The sequence below is a fragment of the Neltuma alba genome, unplaced genomic scaffold (assembly GCF_004799145.2).
Source record: "Neltuma alba isolate B1F8T4 unplaced genomic scaffold, ASM479914v2 tig00011831_pilon, whole genome shotgun sequence".
NCBI lineage: Eukaryota > Viridiplantae > Streptophyta > Magnoliopsida > Fabales > Fabaceae > Neltuma > Neltuma alba.
In genome coordinates, this window is record NW_021636442.1 from 58,518 (window position 1) to 75,828 (window position 17,311).

A 17,311-nucleotide genomic window follows, 5' to 3' on the forward strand; every position below is an offset into this window, starting at 1 on the left:
TTGTATGCATTAACTGAAACAACAACACCAAAGGGTGTTTGGAAAACACCACTATCAATTAATAAAAATAATCTTATTAACAAATTGTGAGCAAGTCAGGCGACATGACAAATGCAGAACATTTCAAGATATGCCGGGATGAGCCTGAAGATCTGAACCACGTCCTCCGAAGTTGCAGAAATGCAGATAGGTGTTGGCACATTGTCATGCCCGAACCGGATTTCCACCAATTTCTAACACAACCTTTATAGAAATGGTTCATGAGAAAGCTTCGTAGAGATAAAAAGGAACCATTTTGGAATACTTTCTTCGGGATAATCTGCTGGAAACTTTGGAACAGTACTGCCCGGTTACTGAAGCAATTTCCCTGGCCGAGCACACCATTGAGACTTTTGATTCTGAGAATTTCGTACTCGCTAGATAATCGCTTTGATTTCCTGTTGCCCTCTTTTCTAGCTGTATTCTCCGTGTATATTTGAGCAATAAAATCTCTTTCACTCAAACAAAAATATTTTTATACAAGTCAAAATAATATTTTTCTATGTAGCTATTTCAAACATCCGAAAATCATCTCTGAAATGCTAATCTAAACATTCCGTACTTCACTTAGTGGTTGATATAATGAGTGAAATTATCTAAAGCAGCCTCTGAACTCCTTGGAAACCCATCCTGAAACATAGCCCTAAGACCCTCAGCCCTGCTCTTCATATGTTTATCAGTCATCAGCTTCTCTATTCCCTTCACTATATCATCCTTTTTCACCATTTGAGAGAGATCCTCAGAGATCATGTACCCAACCTTGAAATGGCCCACCACCAACTTGGCATCATGGTGTTGGTCACCCCTAATGGGCCATGCCAAAAATGGGATCCCACGTCCAATAGCCTCCACCGTGGAGTTCCAACCACAATGTGATAAAAATCCACCCGTTGACGGATGACTTAGTATCAACAACTGTGGTGCCCACCCACATATGATCAAACCCCTTTTTCCCACTCTTCTGTCTAGCCCGTGAGGAAAATAGCCTTCTTCTTCTTCTTCCACATGTGAACCAGGCTCTTTACCTGCCAACAAGCGTGGAGGACCCGGTTTTCCTGCATTGGGTTGGATCACCCATATGAAAGGTTGGTCTGAAGACTCCAATGCTTCAGCTAATTGTGGGTATTCTTCCATTGTTGGACTCACTTCACTTCCAAATGATACATACAGAACTGAACCATGCGGCTTTGAATCTAACCACTGGATCACTTCCTCCTCAGTAGCATTGGACCGCCGGTTCGTTCGAACCAACTGGTCGTGAACGAGAGAACCTGCGGATTTCCAATAATGCTCAGGCAGGAGCGGGCCTACACCCCAAACCGGCTTTCCGGTTTGTTTCGCAATGTATTCAATGAATGGACGCTCCAGATCGTCACACGTGTTGATCATCATCGCGTTTGTTTTTCTTGCATCTTCTAGCCAAGGTGGTTGGTCACCGGGTTTAGGCGGTCCCCTCATTCGCGGCCCTGCTCCGATGTCCAGTGGTGGTCCACCATCGTCTGGTGGTGGAGGGCCGTGTGGCCGTCGTTTGAGATCCGAGGAGGCCAGCGCAACATCATCTGGTAATCCGGGTAGCAATCGGATTTCGCCGGGTTTGATATCTTCGGGGTTGGCTTTCCAAATGGCATATTCTAATGCGGCAGAGCAAGCACCGGAGGTAAAGAACGCTACTGTGGGCACTTGAAATTTTTGGAAAGAATCAGACAACCAGTTCATCATGACGTCAAGGATGGCACAAATGGGTCGGGGTGGATTGGGATTATCGGGTCCGACTGAGAGGAGCTTCTCGATCCCTAGAGCTAGCTGGGCGTGAATTCTACGGTGCGCGTGAAGTGGGGGCGACTGTGACCCTGGTTCGGACGGAGGCATAAGGGACGATGGGACTTCATGGATTTGGACTAAAGGGTAGTCGCGGAGAGAGGATGGTATAGAGGAGGCGAGGTGGGACGCAATGACGAGGGATGCCTTGAAATTTCTAGAAGCTATGCGTTTGCATAGCTCAATGCAAGGAAAAAGATGACCTTGCCCGAAGAAGGGCACCACGAAAATCTCAGCTGACATGGTCCTGTGAGTTTCCACTATCAACTTCACGCATAATTTGAAATTCCCATTCGGTCTTCTCAGATTTTATAGGAAGAACGAAAACTTGGAGAGCAAGGAAATGTGATTGCAACAACTTGGCAGTTTCCGACCATAAATGAGTTTGGGCTAGAGCAGTGTGAATGATTTGAAAGAGAGGAGCTAGAATAAATGATGGTGACCATTCATCAACGAGCACGAGGGTTCCTTCGCGGGATTAACAATAGGCAGTGAGGTCGGTCCATTTTCATTGGTCGATCATAGACACTTTTATGTTACGTGTTTCTCTTGCCTTTTACTGGTCAACAGCCTGTTGTCGCTAAATAACCTACGATTCTAGATGGAAGATGGGGCCATGCCACTAAAAGCTCTCCGTGGTCCCTATAGTGGCCACTGGGCATCATTCTTAGATTTATTGAAATTCAAACAGTTCCCACCTGACCGACGTAAGCAGCGATCCACTTGATTTGTAGTCTGTATGTATTACGCTTTTCTTTGGTTTCACGAAGTATAATACACAGTTCTGCTCCATTATATTTCACGAACTTATGGGATTATATTAGGCTTCCCTGATATGCCTTCGTCTATAATGTTCTTTTTGTGACCTTATATTATGCAATCTTTATGGAAAGTTCTAATAAGGATCTATGAACAACATTTCGTTCATAAAAAGAGAGTTATTTAGGGGGAAGTTGAGTACTTCCAGATTTTCGTACAGATGAGCCCACTTCTCTGCTGAATGATGTAAGCGATATCTCTTTGAGTTTTGTTGGTTCTGTAATGGCTGGATGACCTGCTGCATTAGATTTGATATTTGTACAGATGGGGGGGCGGATTCAAAAAACAAAAATTCCTTTCTTTCCTACGATGAAACAATATTTCTATTACCTTATGCAGATTTGATGTATTTTAAAAGTAATTTTATAGTATATAAAATAAATATGTAAGAAGAATTTTGTCATAACTTACGTGAAAGTACTTTTTAAATATATTTTTTGGATATACCAAACTCCCCATTAATGTAATACTTTCCTCGATAAAAAAAAGAAGCTTTAGAATAATAAAATGAAAAATTAAAAGAGTCCATTTTTATCATTCATTATAAAGCTAGCTGCGTCTGAAAAATAAAATTCCCTCTCTTTGGTAAAATTCTGTATCCTAGCAAGACCCGATGGACAGCTACAGGAAATTGATCAGATTTGCATCCAAACAATATTTTTAGTCAACCTTCAGTCAAAATTTGTGAATATGCTAGGTTCTGGTAATTTCCGCACACGCCCTCAATTTTTGATTAAAAAAAGAAAAAGGGATATCTATGAACTACAACACATTGCAAGACATATCCGTTTGTCACCCTTCTCATGAAATGCTGTCAAACACGATGCCAGTTTTAATTCCTGCTTTACAGATTTCTTAAATCAATATAAAATGTTGGATTAAGGACTTCTCGAAGCAGTTAGAGACTTTTGGTCTAAGTTTTCCTTTAAGCACACATACTTTATTTATAACACCATTGTATTGTATTATATTAACACCGTGAATTGGTTCTCACATTCAAGAAACATGAATTGGGTTGAAATCCGCTCAATTGGGTTTAAGATGGATGCTTTCAGGTGTTTTATTTGTTTTCAGAGCTTTGATTATTCCGTTTTGGTCATAACTATCACTGATAACAACAAATCGAAATCTACAACTTTCAGACTAAGAAGACACAGAAAAAGTATGTTCACAACATGAAACAGGTTTTATAAGAACTTAAAGAACTGACCACAACGTCTCCAATCTCGGACTGCTTCCATGGTCCACTAACTTAACATGAGTCCCTATTAGACTCGCAGTTCTAGCTAATTAATATTGAGAAAGTACTTGGTAAAAACATATTACCAGGCGTCAACAAGCCATGAGAACTCAATTAAGAGAACTTTTATAGGAAAATGAAGAACATCAAATTGTGGTAGAAAGCTCAGTAAACTCAAATCACGTCACATCTGATACAGGGTCAACAGAAAGAAAAAGTAATAGCAGTTTCTAAGGATCCATATAGTAAAAGAAGTCAATTAAAAAAATAAAAGAAGTTAATACCCCATTTTTCTTAGCTTATGATCCATATTGGCCATATTATGTGCATATAGAATAATGCATGGCTTGAAGATGAAGTCAAAAACTCAAATAGATTATCTAATGAGACTCTCTTGACAAGGCTGTGGGTAGATTTCAGTCCACCAAGAAGATGAGAGGACCATTGAAATCGTGTAACAAGGCACGTATCGTTGGAGTGGAACAAGATTCCAAAAGTGAATTGGATCCTTCAAAAAATTTCCAGCAATCTATTCGCGCCTCTTGGTCTTGGGGGGTCTAGCTTTGGGATAAAACTTAACACAAGGTATGTGTGCTATCTTGTGCCAATATTCTCCTGTTTCCTTCTTATATCTCCTCTGTAGTTCAGGGCAATCCGCTATAGCCAAGCTCTTCAAGTTGGGGAGGCTTTGAATGCTCATGGGAAGGGAAGGCAAATTTGGACAATCTTCAACAAGTAACATTTCCAGAGAAGCAAGGCCCTCCAACTCATTAGGCAGGGATGCAAGATTTCGCAAACTCTTTAACTTCAACTCCAGCAAGTTGGCGAGTCGTTGAATACTTGCAGGAAGAGATAGCAACTTTGGGCAGTGACTAACCTCTAAGGTTCGAAGGGATACAAGGTTTCCCAATTCAGGTAAAGATGCCAAATTTTGAAGTGCACTTATCTTGAGATATTGCAGTGAAGAAATGTATCCTAATGACTCTGGTAATGTTTCCAACTTAACAGGAATCATAGTGCCCATGGCTCCACCCACATAGGAAGTTATGACTAAACGTTGTAAAGATGTAAGGTGAATGATACCATTTGGCAATGCTGCTAGTTCCCTACATTCTATGATTTCCAAAGTTTCTAGCGAAGAAAGGTCTTCGAAACCTTCCCACAAAGACTTCAGCTTCTGGCAAGAATCAATCTTGATTGCTCGGAGACAGTGCTGACCTTCTAACATTTGCCCTGGAAATGATTCCAGTTCAGAGCAGTAAGTGATGTTTAACTGCTCTAAATCTCTAAGGCCTCTCAACATCCTCGGTGGGAATGTGGTCAGTTCTTGGGAAGCAGAAATTTGAAGGAATCTTAGATTGTAGAGATTGTAGATTGAGCTCAAAGACACTTCCTTGCAGTCAATTAGAACTAGATCTTTGACAGATGGAAGAATAGGCAAGGCCAACTTGGGGCACCGAGAAATGAACATCCTAGAAAGACATGGAAAATTCCCTCCTATGTTATCTTCGCACAGATATTCCAAGTTTGCTAGATCACAGAGCTCAAGACTTTCAAGTGATGGGAAAGCCTTTACTCTGTTGTTGGTTTCATTGTTGATGCATGGAATCCGATACATACCAGATAATCTTAGATGCTTCAGAGATGGGAGTTTCCCCAGTCGTGGGAGTTCTAAACAGTTATGGCAACTTACAAGGTTCATTGAAAACAAGTGTTCAAAACTAGGGTTACTCATCCATTGTGCCATATAGGCACCTCTATATCCCTCTACATGCAGACTCGAGAGTTTTGCATGTGGTTCAAGGGCTTCAAGCATCTGCTCAGCATTTTCTTTCGTGCTTGATTCAATGTTGGCATCCCATGACAAAGATAACTCTTTCAGCTCCTTGCTTACCAAATTTGCTTCTTTGGCATCTATCACTCCTCTGATTCTCTCCAAATGCTCTATAGTTAGATTATTTTGCAGGTTCAAGCGCCCTAGTTCACTGATTTGAAGGCCTGGGTCTTTGCCAACGATGTAGCGAGTCAAGATCCTCAGAGAAGTTAATTGACCAATACCAGGGGGCATGCTAGTTAACGAACTGCAGCCATCTAACATTAATTCTTGTAGACCTTTAAGGTGATTCACGCGTTTAGGCAACTTCCTGAGATTCCAACAATAACTCAAAATCAAAACCTGCAGATTCCACAAACTGCAAATTGACTTGGGGAGTTTTTTTATTTGAGTACCACTCAAGTTAAGATACCTCAGATGCTTCAAATTCCCTATTGAAGATGGCAAATCTGTTATTGTCTCACTGCCACTCTCATGAAGGGCTCTCAAAGAAGTACATTTCATCAGTAGGGAGACAGAAGAAACTGCATTTGATACATGTAAGCTGGTGCGCAAAGATTTGGGTATTTCTGACAAACCGAAATGAGATCTTCTCAGTCGATAGATAGGAGCAGAGAGATGGCGAGTTTTTTCTGACAAATCACCAGAGCATGTGTTGTCCAGAATATGACATTCTTCTCTCATGACTGATTGCGCAAGATCATGAACCAGATCATGCATCTTGAAACTTGCAACGATACCAAATTCATCTGTCTGAATATCTTGGAAAAATGATCTCCAATACAATTCTTTCCACATCTCATTGCCCACATCTTCTACATCCAATTTTCCGTGGGGTGTTATGAACCCATTAGCCAACCAAAGTTGAATTAGCAAATGCTTGTTAATTTCTTTACCTTTGGGGAAAATGGCGCAATAGGCAAAGCAAGGTCTTACTTTGAATGGCAAGTTCCAATAGCTTAATCTCAAGGCAGATAAGATGGAGTTTTCATCCTGCGGCAGATTCCACAATTTGCTTTCCTTGACATTGAGCCACACGATCTCCTCCCTTGTGAAGCGTAAGAGGCCTCCTAATGCTTTTGCAGCAAGAGGCACACCACCACACTTTTTCACTATCTCCTTTCCTATGTCCGCTAGCTGTGCATGTTCTTTCTTGTCTGGTCCAAAGGCACGTTGCTTGAACAATTCCCAGCAATCACCAATGGATAAGCCAGATAACTGATGAGAAGTCTGGGTTTCCATGATGGATGCTACCCTTGCTAGCCGAGTTGTGACAATAATGGAGGAACCTCTTGATCCACAAGACAGGACGCATTTCAGCCTATCCCATTTCTCTGGGTCATCATTCCACACATCATCCAAAACAATTAAGGATCTTTTTCTTTGAAGAGTCTCTTGAATTTTTCTCTGCAGGGGATCTAAATCCAGCGACTCACAGCTATGCCCAGTGGCTGATTCCATGATAGCTTTTAACATTTTCTTAACATCAAAATTCTGTGAAACGCATACCCAGATCTTCAACTGAAAATGTTTCGTTATCTTCTCATCATTGAACACAAGTTGTGCCAGAGTTGTTTTTCCCAGTCCACCCATCCCAACTATGGGATACACTGATAAACCATCAGAGCTTGAGGCCTGACTGACCAAAAAATCCACAACTCTTTCCTTATCTCCTTCTCTTCCATAGAGCTGAGGTTGAGAAATAACTGGACCGGTTTGACGCCATTCCATCACTTCATTTTTCCTCGGGATAACTGTCTCACAAAAATGAAACTTGCGCTTTTCATCAGCAATTTCATCCAACAACACCCTTATATTTTTCATTTTCCTAGCAATTTTGTAGCGGAAAAGAATGCTCACTGGATGCAATGAGGATAAGAAAGAATGTCTTACCCTGTTTGTTGATCTACAACTTTGTCTTTCATACTGAAATCGAAGTCCTTCTGTTGCACACTCGTCCAATATGTCATCCAGAAAGTGAGCCGCATTTTTCAGCTTTTGCAGCCAATTTCTTATAGCCATGTCAGTGACTTGCTTTTCCTCGGCATCTTCAAGCACAGCCCGGATAGTTGAAAGTGTGCCACTGAGTCTTCTCATCTCTTGATTGACACCCAGAAAAAGGCCAAGCTCATTCTCAAGGAACTTGCTCAAATTCTCAAGCACAACCTCCAGGATAGCCTCAGCCATGTGTTCTTGTGTTGAAGGAAACAAATGAAGTTCAGTTCTTCTCCATGTGATTTAATCGGTTAATGATAGAGCTCTTGGTCTTCAAGTTGGACTTAATAGTTATAAAGAAGATAATTGACTCCTACTTCTTGGACCTAAAACTGTTATTGAACAAGGAATAGGTACGACTGACTTCTATGAGATTTAGTTGTCACTGGGATGATGTAGAGAGGAAAAACAAACTACGTACCCAGCAGGGCAGATGCCACAGAAGAATACTTTTTTTTTCCCACCAAAAAAAACTCTGGAAAGTCAAGTATCTTATCAGGTAAACAAACATAATCAATATATTGATAAAAAAATATAAAATCCATAAAAATTACACTACTCACAGATAATAAATAATGTGGTTTTTAAGATTTTAACGAAGTTAAAAATTAAATATATTTATCAAATTGCCCCTTTTTTAAGAAAATTTTCCTTTCTTCATAATGGTTGCTGGTGTCAATGTTAGCGGCCATTGAAGGTCCATCATCGGGGTTGGAACGACTAGCGGCAGCCGCAATGGACAATGGTATTACGCCTTGAATTTGAATCCATGAACATGGTTTTGTTGAAAAAGTTTGAAACCATTGGCTCTGATTTATTTGACCAGTAATAGTTAAGTTGACTTTTCCGAGTAGCAGGTAGACTGTTCTCGAGTCCCTTTTCCTTTTAAAAACTCTAGAAAGCCCCAGATCCTACTAGCACTTACAGCTGGGGGGAAAAAAGGAAATATCACAATATAAGCTTATGAGAAACTATCCTCCTTTTTCTTGGTGAATTAAAATTGGCGCACCTTAATGAAAGTAAAAGAAACAGTTAGGAAGAAAGCAATCAAGTGTTTCACATAGAGATAATACATTAAAAAAGTGTATAGATAAAATCAAACCATGATTTGGAGAATAGTTTTTGAGAAAAAAGTTATTTTTGAAAATAGATTTTATGAAAAAGTAATTTTGATAAAGTGAGATTATTTGGATAGTTGTTATTAGAAGCACTTTTATATATATAAATTACTAAAAAGGATATAGGTTAATATGATAATTACATAAAAGATAGATTTTATAATATATTTTTATTTGAAGTAATAAATTTGTTAATAATATATTTTTTGCTAACATAATAAATAATATATAAAAAACATAATTAATAAAAAATTAGTATGTATATATGTATTTATAAAATATAAGATTAAATATGTTTTTAAAAAATGATTATTTTTTTGCCAACAAAAAAAATATTATTTTACAGATTTTAAATATGAAATCCCATTATATTTTTTGACAACTAGTTTTTTTTAACAACATACTAACTCCGATCTTTAATATAAAAGCTATTTTGATATTTAATTTGGTACTAAATATAAAACTCCAATCCATTTTATTTATTATATTTATCCATTTTTTTAAGTAGTCCTTGTAATAGTTACATATGTTAAATATTTCATCAAATGATACTTCTAGCAAATACACATTATTAGAAAGGATATTTTAGGAAAGACAACACATATTTATTACAAATAGCTAACTTAACTAATTTTTTAATTTATCAAATTAGCCAACTAATTCTTATATTAAGGATTGGAGATAGTATTACAATGTAAAAAAAAAAAAAAAGAACCACATTTTCAAAAGCAATTTTTTTGCTTTTCATAAAACCATGGTTTTGGAGGCCAAAACTTTAGTTTTGGACCAAATTAGGTGTTTGGGTAAAAGCAAAACTAATGAATTTAAAAGTGCTTTTACGGAATAAATATGTGGAGAAATTTATCTCAATTTACAGAAAAATGCTTTTCAGAAACACTTTTTAGCTTATCCCAAACACCTTTTAAGGTTTTCTAAAAAATATACTTCTTTGGGTAATCTCTGGCCAAAGCTATGGTTTAGGGTAGAAAAGCATTTTTTTTTTTTAATTGCCAAACATTACACTTCAGATGTGCTAAAATAAAAATATATTTTGATGTGCATCATGTGAAAAAGCAGAGATAATTCAGGTCGAGAAGACATCATTTTACGTACGAAAAAATATTTACAAAGATTTGCCTTTACTTAGTCAAGGATCTTACCAGAACACACAAGTGGTAAAATATCACAAGTAAATGTTGAAAAACAACCCATTTTGATGTATATAAATGAAGCAGGAAGGAAGAAAGTAAAAATCTATTTCTTTGTTTTTTTTTCGTTGAGATGTATCCAATATTTCAAAATATTTTTTTATATGCATTCAGTACTGAAGTATTTTGTGATGCATTTAGTTTTTTATTTGTCTTGGTGCACTAAAAAGTATTTTTGGGTAATAAGTGCACTAAAAAAAAATTTTAGGATGCTCGATGCACAAAAAAAATCTCAAGATGTTGGACGTACTAAAAAAAACACTTTAGGACACTATATGCGTTGAAAAAAATACTTTGAGATGCACCTTAACATTGTTTTTTTCTTTTTCTTTTTGTATAACAAAAATCTATTTCTTATAAGCTCGTGCAATATAGAAAAAAGTTAGAGAGGTGGGAGAAATGAGACATAGGGAAGAGACCAAATGGATCCGAGCTCCAATCTAAACCTTTAATCTAGAACGTATGGAAATATAATTTCAACATGTGACTCGTTGAAAAAACACAGAGCATTAAAATATATTTTATGTAGGAAAAAGTTATTACAACGGCTTCTTTGCCTTGCATTTGCAACAGTCAGGGATGAAAATAAGTTCCGCTTTGCTTATTTGCACAACCTTTATTGAACTCGATCCATTCTGTTCAGGGAAACGAACCAACTATGGAACTTGGTAAAAACATAAAAACCTTCTACACATAGCGTTTCATGTATTGTTCAACCGTTGTGTAGTTAATTTCAGGGTAAAGTTGGCATGCTTCAACTCCTTCTTCTCCCACCTCGAAATTCGTAAGACATCCTTCAAAGCAGACATGGTAGTAATGTATCAGTCCCACCTGTTCTGCATATGCTTGCCCTGTAACCACCAGAAAATGAGCACACAATAAGAACATATAACCAAGTTTTCCACTCTCACTACAAGAACTGATGAAAAATGGCAAGAACTTTTTAGTACAAAAGGTGTTTAATCGAAATTGAAGAATTCAACTGCTTGGATGGCACTCTTTGCAGATGCCAACTCTGCTGCCATTTGTTAATGAACTGATACTGATCTCACCTTCCAAGGAAGCCAGAAACTGTTGTTCAGAAATTGAAGACTTCTTCAACTCTTTCCCAATGAGCTTCTCCCAGATTTGGACAACTTCTCTCTGGGACAAGATGTTCTTGGGTGGCCTGATGTAAACTGTCTTGTTTAGAGTCCTGGGGTCATCTATGGTTTTGACAGTGTACCTCGCTATATCATCCTCATCCACATAAATTGCTGCCAAATTGGAATAAGCATAGTTACAGACAAGTCCATGCGTGTTGATAGAGTGAATCAATAAAAGGCTCAAAAGTAAGTATTGTATTTTACCCTTTGTGTTGCCATCTCCAAATAGGACCACAGAATCCTTGGAGGGTAGGATGAAACCAGGCTGACACAGACCACCGAGAAAATAACCAGCAAAACAGTTAGCAGAAACATAGGTGAAGGGTATGTTGGCCTCTTCAATGGCTTTCCTCACTACCATTTTGTCGTCAAATGTTACTCTTCCAGGCTCCAATGCATGTGCCATTCTTGCAGGATCCGTCCCAAATTCAGATGGCAAAAACCTCTGTACAAATCAGTAGCACTTCGTGATCTGAAAAACTACAGGGCAATTTTATGAACATTACATGCATATGTAGCCAACTTCATCTCTTACCTTACTGAGATGTTTCATTCTGACTAAAACTAAGAACTCATAAAAAGGGCCAAGCTAGTTTAGTTAGTGAAATCTCAAGTTCCTTGAGACCTAAGGGACGTAGACACATACGCGACACAAAATCTTGGTATTATTGTAGTAATTAGTACCTTGATATTTCCAGCTTCTTTAATGGCATCAATGAGCTTGAGTTGAAGTAGGATGTGATGACTGCGAATATGGACACCGGATATGGCACAAATGACTACGTCAACAAGCTTTACAGCATTCACAAGGCGTTGGTGGTCATTGAAAGAGCCCGAAATGAGGCGAGCTCCTTGCTCCTTGAATGAAAGAAGAAGCTGGACCTTCTCAATGTCCACCCCTATCTCTGGTCTATGAAGAACGTAGGTTTGGTGTCCTTCTTCTAAGCTTGCCTTCACCAACCTCTTCCCCAAGTACCCAGTTCCCCCAACAATCAGCACTTTGCTCTTTTCCATGTCTCTCTTCTCTCTCTCTCTCTCTCTCTCTCTGTGTGTACTATTCTGGTGATCATGTCCTGATGTGTTCTTCTTGACCTATATATACATAGCTAGAAAATCTGAGCTTGATCTTGGTGTCTTGGAGTGTACACATAGGTTGGAAAAACTTCAAAATTTCAACCTTATATATTTCTCATGTTTGGCTTTAGCTTGGCAGATACAATGGTATGTTTTTGCTTTGTCTTTAGGTAAAGGCATGTGTTTGAAGAGCAAGGCGCCATTTAGAAGAACAAGGGCCCCTACATCAGCTAATGCCCAAAAGTCATAATACCATTTAGAGGAGAGAAAAAATTGGTGTATTTAAGCGGTTATGTCGTCACCTTTTGAACTCAACAGCTACAATCCTGCGGAGTAAGATCTCACATGTCAGAAACTTAAATGAGCAGAATCAGTTGAATTAAAGGGAAAATTAAACAAACCATCTTAAATTTGGGCGGTTGCTATGGACCATCTTTTTAAGATTGCAACTTTATCATATGTATGTGTTCATGAAAATCAGAACTTTTTCTGCTCTTTTAGTCGCCATAATCTGTTACAGAAATATTTTCCATTGTATTGATCAAGAATACATTAGTTGAGATGAGATCTAATTACTATAGGAGGATATGATATAATCTGACTTGATGAGTAAAATATAAAGCAGAAAAAGCTTAGAGGTGATACGTTGCGTTAAACACTAACAGCACGAAAACCACAAGGCTGGCTTGAAGAGACGTGTAAAAGGAAAGGTACCTGCAAGGTTGGGCCAAGATGAGTTGCGAAAAATGTATTAAATTCAGAAGCTTAATTGAATTAAAGGGCACGTCAGAGAAATATAACCTTGGTTTGGTAGCTTCAATAATGATAATTGAGACAGGAAATAAACTCATTTAGTTTTAACTGGACGAAAACATGTTTCAGTCTTGGCCGGTTACTTACAAAATGTCATTTCTTCAACGGAGTGTGAGACAAGCTAGTTGGTATAAAAAATAATCTTCCTAGTCACATCAAAATCTTTGACTTGTACGTTTTTCCCATTGCTAAACTTGCTGGGCACATATGAGTTTCATATGGGATTTGCCTTTAAAATCTGGCTTGTACATAGTCATGTTATTTTAATTTGGTTTATTTTTTCTTATTTTTATCAGTCATATTTGATGCGAGATCTTTTTACCAAAAAATCATATATATATTGACTCACTTTTAAAACTATTCTTTCTTTATCACACTCATGGTCTATCTTATCTCAAACTGGATTAAGGACTATTTTAAAAACATGTTCACTTAATCATTTTTAATTAATTTTTTAAAATATATGTAAGGTGGTTAATAGATTTTTATAGTAAGAACAATTTTTTTTTTTTGGGTTGAGCCATTGAACCCCGACCAGAGGGTATTTATCATTAGTGATTTTTTGAGAAGAAAAAATAAGAAAAAAATACCTTTTGAATTTTAAAATAATAAATAGGTGATTTTGACATGTCAAAAATTATTATAAGAGTAATCAGGATGACCTATTTATCTTTTTAAAATTTAACTGGTAATTATTATTATTTTTTTTTGGTCATTTTTCCTTTTGAAAATTTCGTCCTTTGACATGATTCTCTCCAAACTACATCTTTTTGAAATATATGTTTTTTAAATGTCTGATTGAGCTGCAATCGCCCAGTCTGGTCCTATCTACCCAAAGGGATTGGGCCTGGCCTAAAGTAACCAAGCCATAGTGGGTCAACTTGAAGACCCCTTGTATTTCTTTTTTTTTTTTTTGGTAAGAAAGGAGCAGCTCCCAAAACATTAACAAATCATAGAAACAAGTCTTGGACAAGTAATACCCATTGCATCTCTATACAATAGGTTCAGCAACTCCTCGGGGGTTCGCTCACCCACTGTAAGCCAACCTTGTATTTCTATTGAGAAGAGAGCATGTTCTACGTTAAAGCCTGACAAAGAATAATTGTCTTTGGTTAATTGGAAAAAACGAAGTGCAGGAAATATATGAGATTAGGTGGAGTCACGTGTTGCGTTGCTCAGCCCTCTCACATCAAAAGTTAGTCCTCGTTTGATTATTTTCAAGATGGGATATACTCTTTCCATTTCTTATTATAAGAGTTTGTTTAATTTTAAATTTAATTTTAAATATAAGATTCCAAAACCATTTTATTTTTAATATTTATTCATTTTTCTAAAATAGTTCTTAAAGTGATTGCACATATGAAAGGTTTTATGAAATGATAATTCTAAGTAATATACATGATTAACAAGGATAGTTTAGAAAAGACAATACCTATTTATAACAAATAACTAGTTTAAATAATTTCTTTAATCTCTCCAAATTAATTAATTAAATCTTATAATAAAGTCCAGTAGTATATAAATATATATAATATATATTCTAATTACATCCAAAACTTTGACTATTGTTGGTATGGCTGCTTTTGATTTGCCAATCTCTAAAATATCTTCTTGTTCTCGAAAAGACAACCCAACAAGTCATTCAATGTGACTGTAGATTAAATTACTAACACTAACTCCCTCCTTGTTTCGATATTTAATTTATTTTTAAATATAAGATTTTAATTAATTTTATTTTTATATTATTTTTTTTATAAAATACTTTTTATAATAGTTACACATGTAAAAGGTTATATCAAATTATAGTTTTAATTAATACACATAATTAACAGTGATATTTTAGAAGAAAAACAATACTTTTTATTACGAATAACTAATTTAATTATTTTCTTAATATTTCTAAATTAGTTAATTAGATTTTATATTAAAGACTGGAAGTAATACATATATAAAACATAAGATGTAAATATACAACTATTTTCTGATTTACAATATCACAATAATAAAAGAAACTGTTAAAATAGATTATACTATCTCTCATTTTTAATATAAGACCTATATAATTAATTTGGATAAAGTAAAAAATAGTTAAATTAGGTATTTTTCAAAAAAATATGTCTTGATTTTTTTAAAATATCCTTTTAAATTATTTAGATGAAATTATAAAAAAATAAAATATGTTGAAGTTTTATATTTATAACTAAATTTGACTTCCTAACCCTTACATTGTAATTAAATAAGTTCACCTTTCTCTCTAGAGTGGGAGGTTGGTCCTTCCATTTCTATATACAATTATTTAAGGGCCATCTGTTGCAGCCTCCTTTTCGTCGTTCAGCTTTGGCTTGCTACAATCACCCGAAGCTCTTCGCTTCAAATAGTCAACATACAGCAGCTTTAGTTCAATATACAAATTAGACTCCCAAAGTTGGCTTCACTTTCCTCACCTACTTGCTTCGACCTACCCTTTTTATTTTACTTGCACATCAACACTCCAATCAAATTCTGTACTCTAAATACAGATCAATCCACTACTTCCTTCCTTCTCCCCTCTTTATTTATTTTCCGCAAACTCCGTGCCCAACAAGGAAAGAACCTCTCTTGAAGTAGATTGGAACCCCAAGGATCACAGAGCAGAGGGGTCATAAAAATGGCGAAAAGCAAGGTTTTGATTGTGGGTGGAACTGGGTATATTGGGAGGAGGATTGTGAAGGCTTGTCTGGCTCAGGGCCATGAGACTTATATTGTTCAACGACCTGAGTTAGGCCTCCAAATTGAGAAGCTTCAGATGTTGCTCTCCTTTAAGAAGCAAGGTGCTCATCTCGTTCAGGCCTCCTTCTCCGATCATCGGAGCCTCGTTGACGCCGTTAAGCAGGTTGACGTTGTCATCAGCGCCGTCTCCGGCGTTCATTTCCGGAGTCACAGCATTCTGCTGCAGCTCAAGCTTGTCGACGCCATCAAAGAAGCCGGAAATGTTAAGGTATTATTGTTTCTATTATGAGTCTGTGATCCATCTGCTTTTCCTTCCATTCCTTCTTTCATTAACCCTGTCGCGTTGACTTTTAGTCTTTTACCCTGACGACCCGTCTATGCATTGAGACGTAAAGATTAAGTAAATCAACAATGGCGCAAAAACTGAATCCTTTTTTACCAAGTTTTCAAGTATTTCCCACATAGTCTTCTTGTGTTCTGCAGAACACATTTGGAGAACAAAATCAGGCAATTTTTTTTATCAGAATGCTAAAAAATATTGTTGTCTTTATATTTTTGTTTCTTGTAGCGTTTCTTGCCTTCGGAATTTGGACTGGACCCTGCTCGTATGGGACATGCTCTGGAACCAGGAAGAGTGACATTTGATGACAAAATGACAGTGCGAAAAGCAATAGAGGAAGCTAACATCCCTTACACTTACATCTCAGCAAACTTGTTCGCCGGATACTTTGCCGGCAGCCTCTCTCAGATGGGCTCCTTTGTCCCTCCAAGAGACAAGGTCCATCTATTTGGTGATGGCAACCTCAAAGGTAACACACATACTTCAATTGCTTTCATTCACCATCAAACTTTCTAGTATTACATTTAAGGTTGTCCCCTCTTGTCCTCTGATTGTTTCCTGCAAAATCCAACTTAGTTCAACGACAGCAACATCTTGTTTGGTTAATATGAGACTATGTATGGTTACAGCTGTGTTTATGGATGAGGAAGATGTTGCAACATATACCATAAAAGCAATAGACGACCCTCGAACTCTAAACAAAACATTGTATTTAAGGCCACCAGAGAACATTCTTTCCCAAGGAGAGCTTATTGGAATTTGGGAGAAGCTCATTGGGAAGGAACTAGAAAAGACGTATATATCTGCAGAAGACTTCCTCATCACCTTGAGAGGTAAGACAAAAAACTGATTCTGCGTTCACATTTGTTAAGCAGTCCCCCCCCCCCCCTCTCATTGGAATATATCTTTCTTGTTTGTAGGCATGGATTATAAGCTCCAAGTTGGAATTGGACACTTCTATCACATTTTCTATGAGGGATGTTTAACAGATTTTGAAATAGGTGAAGAGGGAGAAGAAGCCTCAAACCTTTATCCTGAGGTTAATTACACACGCATGGATGATTACTTAAGGATCTATGTGTAAAATAAATTGATTTCGCAGGAGTTCAGTGTAATGAACCATGATTACCAGTTAAAATAAGCTTACTTTGAGGAGAGT

General features: G+C 37.1%; 4 protein-coding genes across 4 annotated transcripts; 1 reads left to right on the top strand and 3 right to left on the bottom strand.

Moving 5' to 3' along the window:
- Positions 1-35: 35 nt before the first annotated feature.
- LOC114718354 (scopoletin glucosyltransferase-like) lies at positions 36-12,952 on the bottom strand. Its single transcript, XM_028903654.1, has 2 exons — positions 12,948-12,952; positions 36-2,104 (listed from the first exon to the last, which is right to left on the bottom strand). Exon 2 carries the CDS (start codon positions 2,098-2,100, stop codon positions 607-609), a length of 1,494 nt encoding a protein of 497 aa, XP_028759487.1. The 5' UTR covers positions 2,101-2,104; positions 12,948-12,952; the 3' UTR covers positions 36-606.
- Positions 4,446-7,937, bottom strand: LOC114718323 (disease resistance protein RGA2-like). The gene has a single exon (XM_028903610.1). It carries the CDS (start codon positions 7,935-7,937, stop codon positions 4,446-4,448), a length of 3,492 nt encoding a protein of 1,163 aa, XP_028759443.1.
- LOC114718355 (bifunctional pinoresinol-lariciresinol reductase 2-like) lies at positions 10,568-12,422 on the bottom strand. Its single transcript, XM_028903655.1, has 4 exons — positions 11,901-12,422; positions 11,421-11,661; positions 11,124-11,327; positions 10,568-10,922 (listed from the first exon to the last, which is right to left on the bottom strand). Exons 1-4 carry the CDS (start codon positions 12,228-12,230, stop codon positions 10,759-10,761), a joined length of 939 nt encoding a protein of 312 aa, XP_028759488.1. The 5' UTR covers positions 12,231-12,422; the 3' UTR covers positions 10,568-10,758.
- Positions 12,953-15,464: 2,512 nt separating the features above from the next.
- LOC114718336 (isoflavone reductase homolog) lies at positions 15,465-17,311 on the top strand. The gene is made up of 4 exons (XM_028903625.1): positions 15,465-16,080; positions 16,381-16,621; positions 16,782-16,985; positions 17,073-17,311. The coding sequence occupies exons 1-4, from the start codon at positions 15,751-15,753 to the stop codon at positions 17,234-17,236; spliced, it is 939 nt and encodes a 312-aa protein (XP_028759458.1). The 5' UTR covers positions 15,465-15,750; the 3' UTR covers positions 17,237-17,311.